The 18154-nt window shown below is 42.7% G+C and overlaps 1 protein-coding gene across 3 annotated transcripts; it reads right to left on the bottom strand.

Moving 5' to 3' along the window:
* Nucleotides 1–2963: 2963 nt before the first annotated feature.
* On the bottom strand, nucleotides 2964–7974 carry Tmem216 (transmembrane protein 216). Of its 3 annotated transcripts, none has more exons than XM_059248459.1 (5): nucleotides 7850–7974; nucleotides 7207–7308; nucleotides 6677–6772; nucleotides 4276–4477; nucleotides 2964–3527 (listed from the first exon to the last, which is right to left on the bottom strand). In XM_059248459.1, the coding sequence occupies exons 3-5, from the start codon at nucleotides 6720–6722 to the stop codon at nucleotides 3512–3514; spliced, it is 264 nt and encodes an 87-aa protein (XP_059104442.1). In that variant the 5' UTR covers nucleotides 6723–6772; nucleotides 7207–7308; nucleotides 7850–7974; the 3' UTR covers nucleotides 2964–3511. The 3 variants fall into 3 exon arrangements, with proteins under 3 accessions (XP_059104442.1, XP_059104426.1, XP_059104433.1); XM_059248443.1 differs by having other exon boundaries at nucleotides 7864–7965; XM_059248450.1 differs by having other exon boundaries at nucleotides 6677–6769; nucleotides 7864–7965.
* Nucleotides 7975–18154: the final 10180 nt, after the last annotated feature.

The following is an 18154-nucleotide window of genomic DNA, read 5'->3' as shown; positions in this document are numbered from 1 at the left end:
GACAAGAGGGCTTACGGACTGAAATGCAGGTGTTGAGCTGGTTCCTAAAACTTAGTATCTAAGCCCGAATGGAGGAATTAGATTCAGAATCCATTTCAGGAATGCATCCATAAAGTCACTTGGATTGTTTTGTGTGTTTTTGTTTTTGTTTTTGTTTTTTTACGTGCACATATTAGTGCATGTATGTCTGTCTGCCTGTCTTCTTCATACACATAGGCCTATGTCTAGAGGTCAAGACAACTTGCAAACTTTGTTCTCTTTTACCATGTGGTTCCTGGGGAATCAAGCTCTGGTCAGGCTTGCCACCTTAACCCACTGAACCATCACACCAACCCTTTTGTTTTTTAAGACAGTCTGTTATATCTTAGGCTGACAATGAACTCCTGATCCTTCTGCTTCATCTCCCAAAGTGCTGGGATTATATAGGTATACCACCATGCTTGGTTAGGTCACTTTTTTTAAGTGAAGTAAGAATAGGCTTACATGACAGAAAGATAAACTGCAGACCAGATGTGTACTGCTATTGGGGGAAAAAGGAAATTCCTTGGATGGGCTAGATTTTCTAGTGCCTCACTATTGAGATGTGTATTTTCACATTGGGGTCAACGGTCACATGCATGTCAGTTACCTGCTATGCTTGCTAAGTACCAGGTTTGCTCCATCCACCTATTTAAGATTCAGCCATGTGCTTTTTATGCCCTCAGACTTTGTACTGTCTCAGAACATTGGTGTCTGCAGGTCTGTAAAGTAGCTTGCCTCACTCTTACAAGCACAGCTTTTAGCCATGTTAACTCCCTAGGCCAGATAATTTCAGCACTGAAAGGAATGAAGCCGGAGGATAGTTTAAGGTCATGCTGGACTAAGTAGAGAATCTCTGTCTCAAAAAAAAAAAAAAAAAAAAGAAGTCAATTCAGGCCAGATAGAGTGGTATACCTATAGTCCCAGCACTCGGGACTGTTTGAAACAGGAGGATCATTTGAAACTACCTGTAAACTTGAGACACCCCCCATCTTAAAAAAAAATTATAAAAACATATTGATTATAGTGTTTGCTTCACGATCACAGAAAAATGCTGTGATCTACAGAAAAGCTAGAGCTCAGTCTTGAGATGGGGCCCCAGGGTAGTCTCAAAGCTGTGACCCTCTCACCCCTGCTTCCAAAGTGGTGGGGACTAAGGTATACCACCACATCCAGTCACTGCCTTGGTTTCTCTTGTGCATGACTATTCAAGTGGCTCCAGCAGCATGAAGAACAACAAGGAGCCACCCATGGGAACCAGTGGACTAAGTTTCCACGTAAGTGTGAAGTGAAATCATGTCCTAATCAGCATGTCCTAATCAGCCATTAAACTCATCCTAGTGGCACTGTGGGTGTACACCACTGTGCCCTGGCTGGGTCTCTATTTATAGTTCACTTTGTACATGTTGACTTGTAAGACAGGCTTAGAGTTCCATGGGTGCTTTTACTTCTCACCTCTAAGCCTGCAAAATGGATGAGTACAGTCTCAAAGGCCCTTCTGAAGCACTTGAGAGATGGCTGTGGTTAAGAGCACTGGCTGTTCTTCCAGAGGACTGGGGTTCAATTCTCAGCACCTACAGGACAACTTTAAACTGTAACTCCCAGTTCCAGGGGATCTGATTCCTTCACACCAGTGCACATAAAGTTAAATTATGTAAAATACATCTTAAATTTTTTTTTTTAGAAAGTCCTTCTGAATTTTAACAATTAGGTGTAAAAGCCACTTCCACTTAGCTGATCTTTGTTCATCTGTGCTCCTGAGAAGGGGGCTGAAACCAGTGAACATCTAAATGAAATCTGGAAGTCACGGAGAATGGGTTCCTCTCTATTCTAGGCTACTAACCAAAGCAAAGCTAGAGAAAGCAAATGTGAGAAGCAGAAAGTTGATGTTCAGTGAGACAGGAGGTAGAAACACCAGGGGAGGAGTGCCTATTAGACATTTTTGTTATTTTTTGTGGTTGAACTTTCATCATAGACTCAAGGACAACTAGGAGGCAAGGGCACAGAGAAGAGAAAACAAAAGCATCAGTGCTTTGGGCTGTGGAGCCCATAGAATGACAGCCTTAAGAAAGGGGGCTGGAGAGATGGCTCAGTGGTTAAGAGCACTGGCTGCTCTTCCAGGAGGTCCTGAGTTCAATTCCCAGCAACCACATGGTGGCTCACAACCATCAATAATGAGATCTGGTGCCCTCTTCTGGCCTGCAGGCATAACACTATACATAATAAATAAATCTTTAAAAAAGGGGGGGGGGGGACTGGAGAGATGGCTCAGTAGTTAAGAGCACTGGCTGCTCTTTCAGAGGACATGGGTTCAATTCCCAGCACCCACATGGAAGCTCACAACTGTGACTCCAGTTCCAGGGGATCTGACACCTTCACACCAATGCACATAAAATGAGTTTAAATAAAACATTAATAAAAGAAAGTTAAAGGGGGGGGGGGGAGGAAACAGGCTTCTTAAAAGGCAACATAAGAAAACAAAAATCTTCCAGGATCTGTCTGACACAGAAGATTGACCTCAAGGCTTCCTACAGTGGACTCTTTCACAACTCCTGGTAGCTTCCTGGAATAAAATACATGGCCATATTCAGCACTGACCAATAAATGTTCCTTTTCAGCTAATTCAAGGAAAAAGGTTTTGGTCAGTTTTTGAATATACTTCTTGCAATTTCTAATTATACGTGGCCTATGTGGGAAAGAACTGAGACAGCAAACCTGGGGCTTTAAAGAAGACAAACACCATGGCAATGCCTGTTGGGATTCAGGCTGCAACTTGGGTATGGGGGGTGGGGGTAAAGATTAGTGGGACACTTTCATCACTACCTCTGTGTCGCAGTTTACCACTAAGCAGCCTCAGAACACACTGCTGGGACAGCCTCTGCCCTCACTTAGAAGAGATGAAACTTAAAGACAGGTGTCATATAGAAAAGACAACCAGCCCCACATGAGAAAATAATTTTTATTATAAAACCATGTTTTCTTCATGATCAATAATAGAAAAATACTATGAACTACTAAAAGGGGGTTCTGGATCTCCATCTCTGAGCATGGAGGGTGGAGGGTATTTGAATCAGCCCAGGAGCCCATCATCATGACTTTTCATGCTCATGTAGGACAGATGTGGTACATGTACAGGGTGCTGTGGCTCAGGTCCTACTGGAAGCCCAGCAAGCCTAGATGGTCCACACAAGGAACTCTGGCCATGATGACCAAGGAAGAAAACTTGAGATCAGTAGGAAGCTGTTAGACCATGATGGGGACAGCCTTGCCCTTCCCTAACACAAAATGTCAGTGTCTCCTGCTGATGATCCTGGTTTAAAGACGATGCCACTGACCTCAGGTAGGTGCTCAAGGCCCAAATGTCTGTGCTGAGGAAAAACCACACCAGACCTTTCCCAGGCCAACTTGACCTACCCCTTTTCACAAGTGTGGCTGAAGTACCAGAAGGATATGTGTTGTCACCCTGATGGGTACCAGTTGGAATTCTTGTACTTCAGATCCTGTCCATACTAAAGGCAGAAAGAAAGAAACTGTTAAAAGACCAGTGAGTGGGGCTGGAGAGATGGCTCAGCAGTTAAGAGCATTGGCTGCTCTTTCAGAGGACCCAGGCTCAATTCCAACCTCACAACTGTCTGTAACTCAAGTTGCAATGGATTTGAATCCCTCACTCAGACATACATGCAGGCAAAACACCAATGCAAATAAAATAAAAAATAATTACTTAAAAAAAAAAAAGACCATTGAGTAACAACTATTAGCTTGAACTCTGTATATTTCAAGCTTCTTAACTCCAAAGAAACAGAAGACTATCTTCCTTAAAAAAGAAACTTTTGGGACTGGGAAGATAGTTCCGTGGTAAAAGTATTTGCCACCCAAGCATGAAGACCAGCACCCATGGAAGGAGAAATGAGATTTCTGGGGTAAGCTGGCTAGCTTGGCTAGCTGAACTAGCCAAATTGGAGAGCTTTGGGTTCAAGTGAAAGACTCTCCAATATATAAGGTGGACAGTGATTGATGAAGACATCTGATATCACCCTCTGGTCTGCACATGCACACATACTACACACACACACCTACCTACCTACCTGGACATTTGTGTACACACAGGTGAACATACATATGCAGCCCACACACAGACAACCTTCCGACCTACTGGAAGTAAGGAAAGCATCCCCACAGACACCCCCTCAAATACAGTTTTCTACACTCTGCAGGCATCCATCCCTGAGTGGGGAACCCAGCCCTCAGCACTAATACCTGGAAAAGGTGGCCAATGTGAGCATCTCAAGCAGCAGCTCTGAGCCACAAAAGAAGAGCAAGATGCTGTTCATGATAGCTTCCAGGCGAAGCACATAGGTCTGCAGCAGCAGGTAATAGGAAGCCATCATGGCAGACGGGAAGGTCAAGGCCACACTAATGCCAAGGGGCATCTTTCGCTGGCAGAGGTTTCCCTTTGTACCTGTAAAACACAGCCCCCAGAGTCACCTCCAAGTGGTGACTGCTTTCCCTGGCAGTCTTTTTTTTCTCCTCAGGAAGTGTCTGGATGTGACAGATAGGAGTGTCATATTTAAAAGTGAAGTCCCACTGAACTAAAACTTTGAAGCTTCAGGGCGTTACACGACTGAAGTCATTTACTCCAGAAGCCCTGCTTCCATTCTGACTCAACCGAGGGAACAATGGGATTCTGCATTAAAAAAAAAAAAAAAAAAATTGGGGGAAGCAAAGACAGGTGTGAGTCTGTGGTGATACACTGTGTACCCTAATAAATTTGCCTGAAGATCAGAGAACAGAACAAGCCACTAGATTAAACATAGATACCAGGCAGTGACACCTTTAATCCTAGCATTCGGGAGGTGGAGATCCATCTGGACCTCTGTGAGTTCAAAGCCACCCACATGAGATTGACTCATTCTAGGAGAGAAGCCAGGCAGTAGTGGCACACACCTTTAATCCCAGCACTAAGAGGGAAGTGATACGGCGGGTGGAGAAAGGTATATAAGGTGTGAGGAGACAGGAACTAAGGCTTCGCTGAGGAAGCCCTTTCAGCTGAAGTCCTTTCGGCTGGAGCTCTTTCAGGCTGAGGAGTTGGTGAGGTGAGAGGTGGTGGCTGTGGCTTGCTCTGCTTCTCTGATTTTTCAACTTTCATCCTGATATCTGGCTCTGGGTTTTTATTAAAAGACCATTTTAACATTCGAACAACATGGGTCTCTTGAGTTTGAGGCCAGCCTGGTCTATATTGAGAGTCTACGACAGCCAAGGCTAAGGTGTCAGAGTTGAGAGTTCAAGATCATCCTGGTCTCCTTGATTCAAAAAATCAAAACCAAAGTGTGTGTGTGTGTGTGTGTGTGTGTGTGTGTGTGTGTGTGTATAACATATGCATTTGTAACCATATGTATATATACAACTTATAAAAATTTTATATGTAAAATGTGTCTATAATGTATGTGTGTATACATACACTAAAAACTTTTCAACTAACATGGAAAATAATGTAAGAAAATATAGAAAATTAAAAATAAAATAAAAAATATATGTTACTTGGGGCTGGAAAAATGGATAGCTCAGAGGTTAAGAGCCCTTGCTGATTTTCCTGAGGACCTAGGTTCAATTCCCAGCACCCACATGGCAACTCAATAGTCTGGAACTCCAGTTCCAAAGGATCTGATACCCTCCACTTTTTTCCTTGTAATTCTTACTTGTGTGTTTATGTGTTCACAAAGGCCAGAAGACAACATTGGATCCTGGAGTTGGAGTTACAGGCAGTTGTGAGTTGCCTGATGCTGGGAACCAAATTGGGGTCCTGCAAAAGCAGTAAGCCATCTCTCTAGCCTGACACCTTCTTCTGACCTCTGTAGGCACCAGGCAAAACATTCATACACATAAAATAATTTTTCAATTAAAAAAAGTGTATGTTCCAAAAGCCAAATATGGATACTGTAGGTTGTTGCTACTGCCAATGTAATACGTGAAAAAAAAAATGTTGCCTTGGTTCAGCTTGCTTTTCTTTACTGACTTTGAGCACATTAGCAAGTTTTGTCTTTTTTTGATACAGGATCTCATTATGCAGCCCTGACTTGCCTGGGACTCACTATGTGGTCGTGAATGCCCAGTGAGCCCCTTGCCTCTGCCTGGGAGTACTGGGATTAAAGGCATGTACCACCGTGCTCATCTTGGCAAGGTTTTTGATCCTCTATAATGACTTAGGTGAATTGACTGTTAGTATCCCTTTACCATTTCCCCCTCTTTGTATTTTAACCTGTTTTCAGAAATGATACATTCTAAGTAATAAGGGTTTTTTGCTCTGTTTCTGGGGTTTAAAAACTTCTACAGAAATCCTTGTTTAGAGAAGTAGAGGGAATCTTAGAGCTCTTTAGGCATGCTTTACTTTCCCAAACAATTGTAGCAGTCAGGCAACTGGAAAGGAATGACCTGAGATCAAATGCTACTGCTGTCCTCTAGCCCCGCTCAGAAACACACAGGTCAATCTTGACCTAAAATATGAAGCAGTAGCTTAAAGCTTCAGGGAAGAAGTAATGGGATATATTACCAGATCCAACCTCTGATAGTGACTCTAGGTTATGTTCTTTGTCTTGTTAATCAAGTTACAGGCTCCAGCATGTCTCGTAAGGAATGGAAATATTTTCTGGACAATACTTACCAAAAAACAGTCTTATTACTTCAATGCCAAGATAAAGGAACAGCATCACCACATCCAGAACTAGGTTGGCTGTTGGGTATGGCAGCAAGAGACCTGCTGGTGTAAAAGCCAGAGTCTGCAAACACCACCTAACAGTCCCCACAAGAACTGCCACACACCCAGGAACAACACGGACACCAGCCTTAGCTTCCCATGAACCAGTTATGGAGGTGTGGGTTGTTACAGCTGCAGGCTTTTTTACTAAGTGTGGGGATTCTACTCCACCAAATGACTGAATTATAATGGTACACAGATCTGAATATTTCATCAAAGAGAGATGGGGAAGAGTCAGGATGGAGAAGCCCACATTTCCCAAACTCAAGAAATTCCCTACAAAATCATTCTAAAGCCATCCCTTGGAGAGACTTCTGCCTTGCAGTGAAGAGAGATGCTGCAGGGCCAGAAAAGAATGAGAGGTTCTTGGTGGGAGGTGGTGCTCGACTAAAGTGGTTAAGGGCTGTTGGGGCAGAGGCAGTCAAGACCAGCCTTACCTTTATACAGGAAAATAAGGAGCTCCAGAAGGAAATAGGTCGCATAGTACCACCCATTCAGAAAGAACAGGACTTCCAGAGGTGTTGAGGACAACCTTTTATCTGAAAAGAGCAACACAAAGAATAGGCAGAAGGGCAGCTGGAGTTCTACTCCCTGTATGGGTCTGTGTAATCTGAAGAAAACACAAGGTCATGGTGAATGAGGGAGAAACTTCTGATTGCTTATGAAGTGAGAGTATTGATGTGAAGGGGTGGCCTTCACCTCCTTGCCCAGGAATTACTTTCAGGTCGACTTTTTCTGGCAATTCAGCTATCATCACAGCTGAGAGGTACCTCAAAGATTCAACCCTGTCACTACTGAAGGGGAAACTGGGGCGCAGAGACCAACAGCGTGTCTGTCCAAGGCTAGAGGATTCGTAACTGAGCAGTCCCAGAATAGGGCCAGCCCGGGATTTTTAAGGGTACAGTATCCGAGTTCTATACATGCGGGCACTCAGGGTGGTCAGGGCAACGCAAGCCCCACTCGGACAAATGAAGAGTGAGACCCCCAACTTTTAAGAATGGGGTATTAGGTCGAGCTCTGGAGAGCAGAGAAGTGGAGGGCCTGGCAGGTACCGATGGGACAGGGGGCAGAGACACACACCTCCGGAGTCTCACCTCGCGGCGCCATGTTCAGTCCCCATGGAAACTGCGTACGCGGCAGCTCCGGGAGCAAATGTGGCGGGGCCGGAAGCGCCGCTCTGCTTGTCCGTGCCACTCTATGACCATCGCACCGGCTGCGCACGCGCGTGGAAGAGCATTCGCGGTCAACTCCCTGCTGAGGTCTGTGGGAGGATGACGATTTTGTACGAAGCCGGAGTCCAGAAGACCCAAGCAGCTCTCGAACTCTATTCCCCGCGCCCTGGCGTTGGGCCTGAGTGGTCGGGTGGGGTAGTGTGGTCGGAGGATCGGCCCTGGCCCACCATTCTTCTTTCCCACTGCTTTGTGCAAAACAAACGCCTATGGCACTGCCCTGCACTAGGCTTGCCTGGGGGCGATTGGCGTAACAAGATACGGCTGGAGAAACCAGAACCGTCAGAATGCCCTTTCTAGAAGTACAAGGAAAAACAGTGGTGCTATAACGCGATCCTCCTGCGACCTAAAAAGTGCTAGGGTGTTGAGAGACTGCATACACCCAGGCGGGAATTGAGAGGCATTTCCAACAAGCTGAGTATGAACCCTGGTTGCAGTTTGAAGCAGCAAGAGCATGTTGTTGCAGGCAGGGGAGTGGAAGAGTAAGGTTTCTAAAAGGACTCAGGTTGACTCAGCTGGCAAGCCTTAAAGTGTAGCAGGCAGGCAACAAATAACTGGAGAGAGTAACTAACTTGTAATGAAAGTGCTACACCCCTAGCTAGTAGGAGTGTAGGTAAAGACGGTAATTGTTACTTCTCACCTGGAGAGAGAAATTTATGTAGAAAGCCTCCCTCCGCTGCTCCTCACCTCCACCTCTGCTCTTCAGGCCCCTTCACCCCTGTTTTTGCCTTCCACTGGCATATTGTGTTTGTTCTGGTGTGGTTAGACAGGTCTCGCTATGTAGGCCAGGCATGCCTCAAATCTTCCTGCCTTTGCTTCCCGCCAGACTGGGATTATAGGTGGGTGCCACAATGCTCTGGCTGGTCTTAACTGGAACTTTTTTTTTTTTTTTTTTTTTTTTTTGGTTTTGTTTTTCGAGACATGGGAAGGAGCTCCGGTCCTGTACGCCATCTGCACGGCCGTTATACACACTCCTGCTCTGGGCCTTAGATGGAGGGAAGGTGGCCGGGTGTTTTTTTGTTTATAAATAGAGGGTCTTAAATCACCCAGTCAGTACATATATCTACGTGTGGTGTACACATATATCTCTTTCATGCTACAGTGAAAAGTTCACCCATTGTCAACAGAGATTATATAGTCCATAGCTTTCCTATCACCTGGCTCCTTCAGAAAAATGATGTTGTTGCATGTCAAAGGATGCCATAACTCCATGGGTGCCAAAAGGGGACACTGAGACTGAGTCAGTAAACAGCAGGAATCTCAGAATAGCAGCCTGGTCTCCTGCCCCCAAGTCAGTGAGCATGATACAGTGGGCCCAGATAATGGCACACACAGCAAGTTTGCCAGGGCAAGGAAACCAGAGCCAAAGACTCAGCATTCTTAAACATTATTGATTGATTTATTCATTCATTCAAATCGTTGCATTTCTGGGCTCTAATCCAACAGTCCCCACAGAGCTGTATCTCTAGTCTTTCAGTACTTTTCTTTAGTAAGCCACAAATAAAACTGAGCCCCGACCTCTACAGAGGAACAAAATTTTATTATAGTTACATAGTTAGTTGACCTACTTAATTGCCCTATGTACTCAGTATCAGGACCTTTCAGGGCCGTGCACAATTGGTTAGAAATACAAAGACCCATGACAGATTCATTCCAGTATTGACTGACCTTGCTAAACTGACACGTTGTTGCTGTGGGCTGTCTTTCTGTACGCTGTGAATATGTGTTGCTCTGATTAGTTGATAAATAAAGCTGCATTGGCCTATGGCAAGGCAGCTTAGAGGCCGGTGGGAAATCTAGGCAGATACAGGGAGAAAAGAAAGGAGAGGAGGGAGAGACGCCAGCCTGCTGCCAAAGGAGCAGCAAGATGCCCGCAAACCAGTAATGCCACAGCCTCATGGCAACTTGTAGATTAATAGAAATGGCTTAAGTTATAATAGCTAGCTAGCAAGAAGCCTGCCATAGGTCACACAATTGGTAATTAATATTAAGCCTCTGAATGATTAGTTTATAAACAGCTATGGGAACTGGGGACTTTGGGGCCGGGCAAGACCAGAGGAAACCTCCGTCTATACATTGTGATGGCAATTCTTTTTTTTTTTCTTTTTCTTTTTTGGTTTTTTTGAGACAGGGTTTCTCTGTGTAGCCCTGGCTGCCCTGGAAGTCACTCTTTAGACCAGACTGGCCTCAAACTCAGAGATCTGCCTCTGCCTCCAGAGTGCTGAGATTAAAGGTGTGCACCACCACTGCCCAGTGTGATGGCTATTTTTGGTTGTCAACTTGACTACATCTAGAATTAACTAAAATTCAAAGGCCATAAGGGACATTTTTTTCTTCATTAAATCAATTGAACTGAGAAGATCCACTTTCCACCCCTTTTTGTTACTTTTTAAAAAATATTTATTTATTATATATACGGTGTTCTGCCTGCATGCCAGAAAAGGGCACCAGATATCATTACAGATGGTTGTGAGCCACTGTGTGGTTGCTGGGAATAGAACTCAAGGCTTCTGGAAGAGCAGCCAGTGCTCTTAACCTCTGAGCCATCTCTCCAGCCCACTTATTTTATTTTTTACGATTATAATATAATTACATCATTTCTCCCTTTCCCCCTTCCAAACCTTCCTATATACCCCTCCTTGCTCTCTCTCAAATCCATGGCTTTTTTTTCATGCATAAATGTACATGCATATACATATATATTCCTAATTACAACCTGCTCAATCTGCGTAATTTTCTTTGTTCTTTCCAGGGCTGACAATTCTGTATGGGATAACTAATTGGTGTGCTCTTCCATGAGGAAGATTCTTTCTTCCACTTTTTTTCCTTTAAAACAACTTTTAAATTTAAATATATTTTGATCACATTCTTCCCCTCCCCCAAGTCCTTCCAGATCCTCTCCCTGCCCACCCACCCAACTTTAAGTTCTTTCTCATAAAACAATCAAAAACGAAATACAACAACAAACACCTTAAACCAAGAAGACAAAATAAAACACCCAAACAGAAACAGACAAGAATACCAAACTGTAACCAAATAAAAGCATGCACACAAAAAACTGTGGAGTTCATTATATGTTGGCCAACTACTGCTGAACATGTGGCCTGTCCTGGAGTGGTTGATATACCCAGTGTCACTCCATTGAAGCAAACAGATTTTACCTCTCCAGCAGATAGGACAGTTCAGTTATTAGCCTTCACTCTGGCTAGGTTTTTCATTCAATCCATTTATTTTTAAAATAAAATAACAAAACTATCACATCAAAGTTGGACAAAACAAACCAGCAAAGGAAAATAACCCAAGAGAAAACACAAGAATCAGAGACCCACTTGTTTGCATGCTCAGGAGTCCCATAAAAACCCTAACCTGGAAGCCATATGTACTCAGAGGACCTGGTGCAGACCCATGCAGGCCCTGTGCTTGCTGCTTCAGTCTGTGAATTCATAGGCACTTTGCTCAGTTGATTTAGAGAGTCTTGTTTTCTTGGTGTCCTCCATCCCCTCTGGCTCTTACATTCTCTCCACCTCCTCTTCCTTGGGGGTTCTCTGAGCTCTGAGAGGGAGGGATTGGATGGAGACATCTCACTTAGGGCTGAGTGTTCCAAGGTCTTTCACTTCCTGTGTAATGTGGGTCTCTGTTTCCCATCTGCTGCATCATCTCTGATGATGGCTGAACAAGGCACTAATCTCTGAGTAGAGCAAAATATCATTAGGAGTTATTTTATCACTACATTTGTTTTTCTTTCTTTAGAGGAGTACTATTTGGTTTTACACTAGGGCACTGGGCTATCTCAGGTTCTCAGTCACCCAAACAGTGTCAGGTGTGAGTTCCATCTTGCACAGTAGGTCTTAAGTCAAACCAGTTATTGGTTGGTTACTCCCATGAGATTTGTGCCATTATTGCCCTAGCCTATCTTGCAGGTAGTATACCATTGTAGATAAAGGTTTTGTGGCTGGCTTGGTGTTTGTTTCTTTTTTTGATAGCATGCAGAATACCTTCCTGTACCAAAGACACTAGAACATAGGAGTGAAGGCTCTATGTAGGCACCAGCTCCACAACTCCATTGTTCAATGCATTGTATAGGCGTTATCTACAGCAGTTTTGATAGGATGGCATTTTTACTATGTTAACCCTACCAATCCATGACCATGAGAGATTTTTCCATCTGCTGATATGATTGCCTAGCAAATGCAAGGCCCTGGGTTTGGTCCTCAGGGTAACTATGGACTCAAAGTGAATTGAGCAATGTTCCTTCTGTTTCTATTTTGTGGAATAATTTGAGGGGTACTGATGTTAACTCTTCTTTGAAAGTCTGGTAGAATTCTGCACTAAAACCATCTGGCTCTGGGCTTTCTTACTTCAGTGATTGGAAGTTTTTATCATACATATCTTACTTAGATAGACATATCCCAATATATTTTATATTATTTGAGGCTATTGTGGAAGGTGTTGTTTCCCTGATTTCTTTCTCAGACTATTTGTCATTTGTATGTAAGAGGGCTCCTGATTTTTGTCAGTTAATTTTGTATCCAGCTACTATGCTGAAAGTGTTTATCAGCTATAGGAGCTTCCTCATGGAATTCTTTGGGTCACTTAAGTATACTATCATACCTTCTGCAAATAAAGATACTTTGACTTCTTCCTTTCCAAATTGCATACCATTGATCTCCTTCACTTGTCTTATTGCTCTAGCTAAGACTTCAAGTGCTATATTGAATAGGTATGAAGAAATGAACAACCTTGACTTGTTCCTGATTTTAGTGCAATTTCTTTGAGCTTTTCTTCATTTAAGTAGCTGTTGGCTTGCAATAAATTGCCTTTATTATGTTGAAGTATGTCCCTTGTATTTCTACTGTCTCCGGGACTTTTATCATGAAGTGCTGTTGGATTTTGTTAAAGGCCTTTTCTGCATATAATGAGATGATCACACAGTTGTGGTCTTTCAGTTTCTTTATATAGTGGATTACATTTATTGATTTACATACATTGACCCATCCCTGCATCTTTGGGATGAAGCCTTCTTGATCAGAGTGAATGGTTTTTTTTTTTTTTTGATGTGTTCTTGGATTTGGTTTGCAAGTATTTTATTTTATTTTATTTTATTTTTTTTGTCAGAGCTGAGGACCAAACCCAGGGCCTTGCATTTGCTAGGCAAGCGCTCTACCACTGAGCTAAATCCCTAACCCCCGCAAGTATTTTATCTTATTTTGGGTTTTTTGTTGTTGTTGTTGGTTTTTGTTGTTGTTGTTTTTGAGATAGGGTTTCTTTTTATAGCCTGGCTGTCTTAGAACTCATTTTGTAGACCAGGCTGGCCTCGAACTCAGAGATCAGTCTGCTTCTGCCTCCCGAGTGTTGGGATTTTAAAGGTGTGCACCACCGTGCTCGGATGGTTTGCAAGTATGTTGTTGAGTATTTTTTGCATCTGTGTTCATAAAGGAAATTGATCTGTAATTCTCTTTCTTTGTTGGGTCTTTATGTGGTTTGGGCATCAGGGTAACTATGGACTCAAAGTGAATTGAGCAATGTTCCTTCTGTTTCTATTTTGTGGAATAATTTGAGGGGTACTGATGTTAACTCTTCTTTGAAAGTCTGGTAGAATTCTGCACTAAAACCATCTGGCTCTGGGCTTTTTTTGGTTGGGAGACTTTTAATGACTGCTTCAATTTCATTAGGGGTTATAGGTCTATTTAAATTTCTTATTTGATCTGATCTTGATTTAACTTGGTAAATGGTATGTATCAAGAAAATCATCCATTTCTTTTAGATTTTCCAATTTGGTGGAGTAGAGGTTTTTAAAATATGTCCTTATGATTCTCTGAATTTCCTCAGTGTCTGTTGTTATGTCCCCATTTTCATTTCTGATTTTAATTTGGATCTTTACTCTCTACCTTTTAGTTATTTGGATAAGGGTTGGTCAATCTTACTGGTTTTCTCAAAAAACCAACTCTTTGTTTCATTGATTCTTTGTATTTTGTTTGTTTGTTTCTATTTTATTGGTTTCAGCCCTGAGTTTGATTATTTGTTGCTGTATACTATTTGGGGGTATGATTTCTTCTTTTTGTTCTAGAATTTTCAGGTGAGCTGTTGCTAGTATGAGATGTCTCCATTTTTTTTTTTTTTTTTTTTTTTTTTTTTGGTTTTTCGAGACAGGGTTTCTCTGTGTAGCTTTGCGCCTTTTCCTGGAACTCACTTGGTAGCCCAGGCTGGCCTCGAACTCACAGAGATCCGCCTGGCTCTGCCTCCCGAGTGCTGGGATTAAAGGCGTGCGCCACCACCGCCCGGCCTGAGATGTCTCCAATTTTTTAATAAATTTTTTAAATTTTAGTGCTATGAACTTGCCTCTTAGAACAGCCTGCATTGTGTCCCATAAATTTGGGTATGTCGTGTATTCATTTTCATTCAATTCTAGAAAGTCTTTCTTTATTTGTCTTGACCCATTTTTCATTTGATAGAAAGTTGTTCAGTTTCCATGAGTTTGTAGACTTTTGTTGTGTCTATTGTTGTTAATATTCAGCTTTAACTTATGGTGGTCAGATAGGATGAAGGATATTATTTTGATTTTCTTGTATCTATTGAGACTTGCTTTGTGTCTGAGTATGGGGTCAATTTTGGAGAAAGTTCTATAAGGTGCTGAAAAGAAAGTATATTCTTTTGGAAATGTTCTGTAAATATGTCAGATCCATTTAGTTTATAAATGCTCCAGCATTTCTCTGTTTAGTTTTTGTCTAGATGACCTGTCTATTGGCAAGAGCAGAGTATTGAAGCTTCCCACTATCAGTGTGTAAGGGTTAATATGTGATTTAAGCTATAGTAGTATTTCTTTTGCAACTTGAGTGGCCTTGTGTTTGGGTGTTGGGGAATATTCCTTTATACTGTGTGAAGATATGTCACTGTGACTGGTTTAGTAAAAAGCTAAATAGCCCGTTGCTAGGCAGGAGGTTATAGCAAGGACTTCTAGAAAGAGAGAACTTTGGGAAGGCGGGATTGCCAGCTGGACACAGAGGAAGCCAGACATGCAGGAAGAGAGGTAAAAGTTATGAGACATGCAACAGCATGTAGATTAATAGAAATGGGTTAATTTGTTAGGTGATGGTGGTGCACTCGGGAGGCAGAGGCAGGTGAATCTCTGTGAGTTCAAGGCCAGCCCGGGCTACAGAGCAAGTTCCAGGACAGGCTCCAAAGCTACAGAGAAACTCTGTCTCAAAACAAACAAAAAGAAATGGGTTAATTTAAGTTATAAGAGCTAGTTAGAAACAAGCCTAAGCTAAGGCTGAGCTTTCATGATTAATAATAAGTCTCCGTGTCATTTTTTTGTGAGCTGGCAGCCCAAAGAAAAATCCATTTATGTTTGGGACATAGATATTAAGAAGTGAAATGTCATCTTGGTGGATTTTTCCTTTGATGAGTATGTAATGTCCTTCCCCTTCTCTTCTGATTAGTTTTGATTTGAAGTCTATTTTGTCAGATATTAAAGTGGCTACACCAGCTTGTTTTTTTAAGGTCCATTTGCTTGAAATATATTTTTTTCCGACTCTTTACCTTGCAGTGATGCTTACCCTTGATATAATGGTGTGTCTCTTGGATACAGCAGGATAGATCCTGTTTTCATATCCCCTCTGTTAGTCTGTGTCTTTTTATTGGGGAACTGAGACCGTTGATTGTTGGTTCCTGTTTTGTTGTTGTTGTTATTGTTATTGTTGTTGTTGTTGTTGGTGGTGGTGGTGGTGGTGGTGATAGGGGTGTGTGTGTGTGTGTGTGTGTGTGTGTGTATGCACGCACTCACGTTCACTTCTTTGATTTTGTTGGTCTGGGATTATTGATTCCTTGTGTTTACTTGGATGTAGTTAACCTCTTTAGTTTACTTTCTAGCACCTCTGTAGGGCTGGATTTGTAGATATTGCTTACATTTGACTTTATCGTGGACTGTCCTATTTTCTCCATCTATGGTGATTGAAGTCTGAGCTGGCATCTGTGGTCTCTTAAGAGTCTGCAGCACATCTGTCCAGGCCCTTCTAGCTTTTTAGAGTCTCCCTTGAGAGGTCAGGTGTAATTCTAAAAAGTCTGCCTTTATATGTTTCTTGGTCTTTTCCCCTTGCAGCTTTTAATATTCTTTCTCTGTTCTGTATATTTAGTGCTTTGATTATGTATGTGCTAAGGGGACTTTCTTTTCTGGTCAGGTCTATTTGGTGTTATGTATGCCTCTCGTACTGTGATAGGCATCCCTTTCTTTGGGTTAGGGAAATTTTCTATGATTTTATAGAGAATATCTTCTGTGACTTTGACCTATGTTTATTCTCCTTCTTCTATTCCTATTATTCTTAGATTTGGTCTTTTCAGAGTGACCCAGATTTCCTGGGTGTTTGTGTCTGGAATTTTTTAGATTTAATATTTTCTATGACCAATGTATCCATTTCTTCTATTGTGTCTTCAGTGCCTGAGATTCTTACATCTCTTGTATTCTGTTGATGAAACTTGCCTCTGTGGTTCCTATTTGAGTTCCTAAATTTTTCATTTCCAGATTTCCCTCAGTTTGGGTTTTCTTTGTTGATTCTATCTCCACTTTCAGTTCTTGAAGAGTTTGATTCATTTCCTTCCACTACTTGTTTTTTCATAGATTTCGTTAAGGGATTATCCGTTTTCTCTTTAAGGACACCTGTCATATTCATAAAGGCTGTTTAAGGGTTTTTATTGTGCTTCAGCCCTCTTGGCATATATCAGGGCCTTTTGTGGTAGGGTTGCCGGGTTCTTGTTGAGACATATTGTCCTGACTGTTACTGTGTTTTTACTCTGGTATCTAGGCATTTGGGATTGGGAAGATTGTAATTCTAGGTGCTGATATCTGGTCTTGCTTTCTTTGGTGTGTGTTTTGTTCCTTGGTTTCTATTTCTGTTCTCCCTCTTAGCTTAGGAGAGTGTGGTGGCTGTGTGTTGCCTGTAGAAAAATCTTCTGGGGTCCTGATAGGTGTGGGCACTGGGGGTTCAGGTAAAATGTGTTTCTGGGTATTGGGACCTGAGACTTAGGAATGGGGATGGGCTGGGGGCAGTGAAGGGGCTTTATAAGAGGGAGAAAATCAGGGTGTTCTACCAGGATCTGCTTAGTTAGTTCCCCGGGAGAGGGGACAGAGAGTGAAGAGAGGCCACAGCAGAAGACCTGCTATAGAGCTGGGGATGAGACTGAGGGATTGGTGGAAGAATGGAGGGAAAGGCGAAGATCTCCAGTTAGCCTACTTGCTTCCCTGGTCAGAGTGGCCTGTAGGTTCCCAAGGAGTGCCTGCTGGAGTTGGGGGCTGGGACAGAGCAGTGAGTGGGGGGAAGGAATTCTGGAGGGGAAGATCTGTGTGATCCCCTGGAGATGGGTGCAGGAGGGAAAGGGAAGCTGCAGGAGGGGAAGGGAGGCTGCAGGAGGGGAAGGGAGGCTGCAGGAGGGGAAGGGAGGCTGCAGGAGGTGTTCTGCTGCAGATCTAGAGATGAGGATGGGGACCCAGACTTGGAGGAGCAGAGAGAGGTGAAGATCTGCAATTAGCTTAACTGCTTCTCTGCCCAGCAGGCCTGTTGGGAAGACTCATTTCTAATCTAGATTTTTGAGGTGGGAAGATATACCTTTCATCTGAGCCACATCTATATAAAGGAAGTGAAAGAAGGAAGCTTGCCCTCTTTGCCTGCTTGCTCTTGATCTCACTAGAACTTCCATTCCTTCGCTGGTATTAGAGTCTACCTCTTCAGGATTCTGGTGTACACTGAAAACCAGCGAAGACAGCCAGCCTTGTGGACTGAACCACTGCTAGGTTCTTGAACTTTCTGTTGGTAGGCACCCATTGTTGGACAGCCTGTAAACCATTCAAATAAATCCCATATAGATAGACATTCATTCTGTAAGTTCTGTTTCTCTAGAGAACCTTGACTAATACACCTATTATTTTAAATAAGTTTTAGTAGATTTTTGTTGTTGTTGTTTTTGAAACAGGCTTTCCTATAACTCAGACTGGCCTTGAACTTGCTATGTAGCTAAAGAGGGCTGTGAACTCCCAATCTTCCTGCCTCTACCTCCTTAGGGATTAGATAACAGGAGCATACCAGTCAACTCTTGATTTTTTAAAAATATTTTACACTTTGTGTGTGTGTGTGTGTGTGTGTGTGTGTGGTAGGGAGTGACAAGG

Source organism: Peromyscus eremicus, chromosome 1 (assembly GCF_949786415.1).
Source record: "Peromyscus eremicus chromosome 1, PerEre_H2_v1, whole genome shotgun sequence".
In the NCBI taxonomy this organism is placed as follows: Eukaryota; Metazoa; Chordata; class Mammalia; order Rodentia; family Cricetidae; genus Peromyscus; species Peromyscus eremicus.
This window is presented reverse-complemented; position numbering and strand designations above follow the sequence as displayed.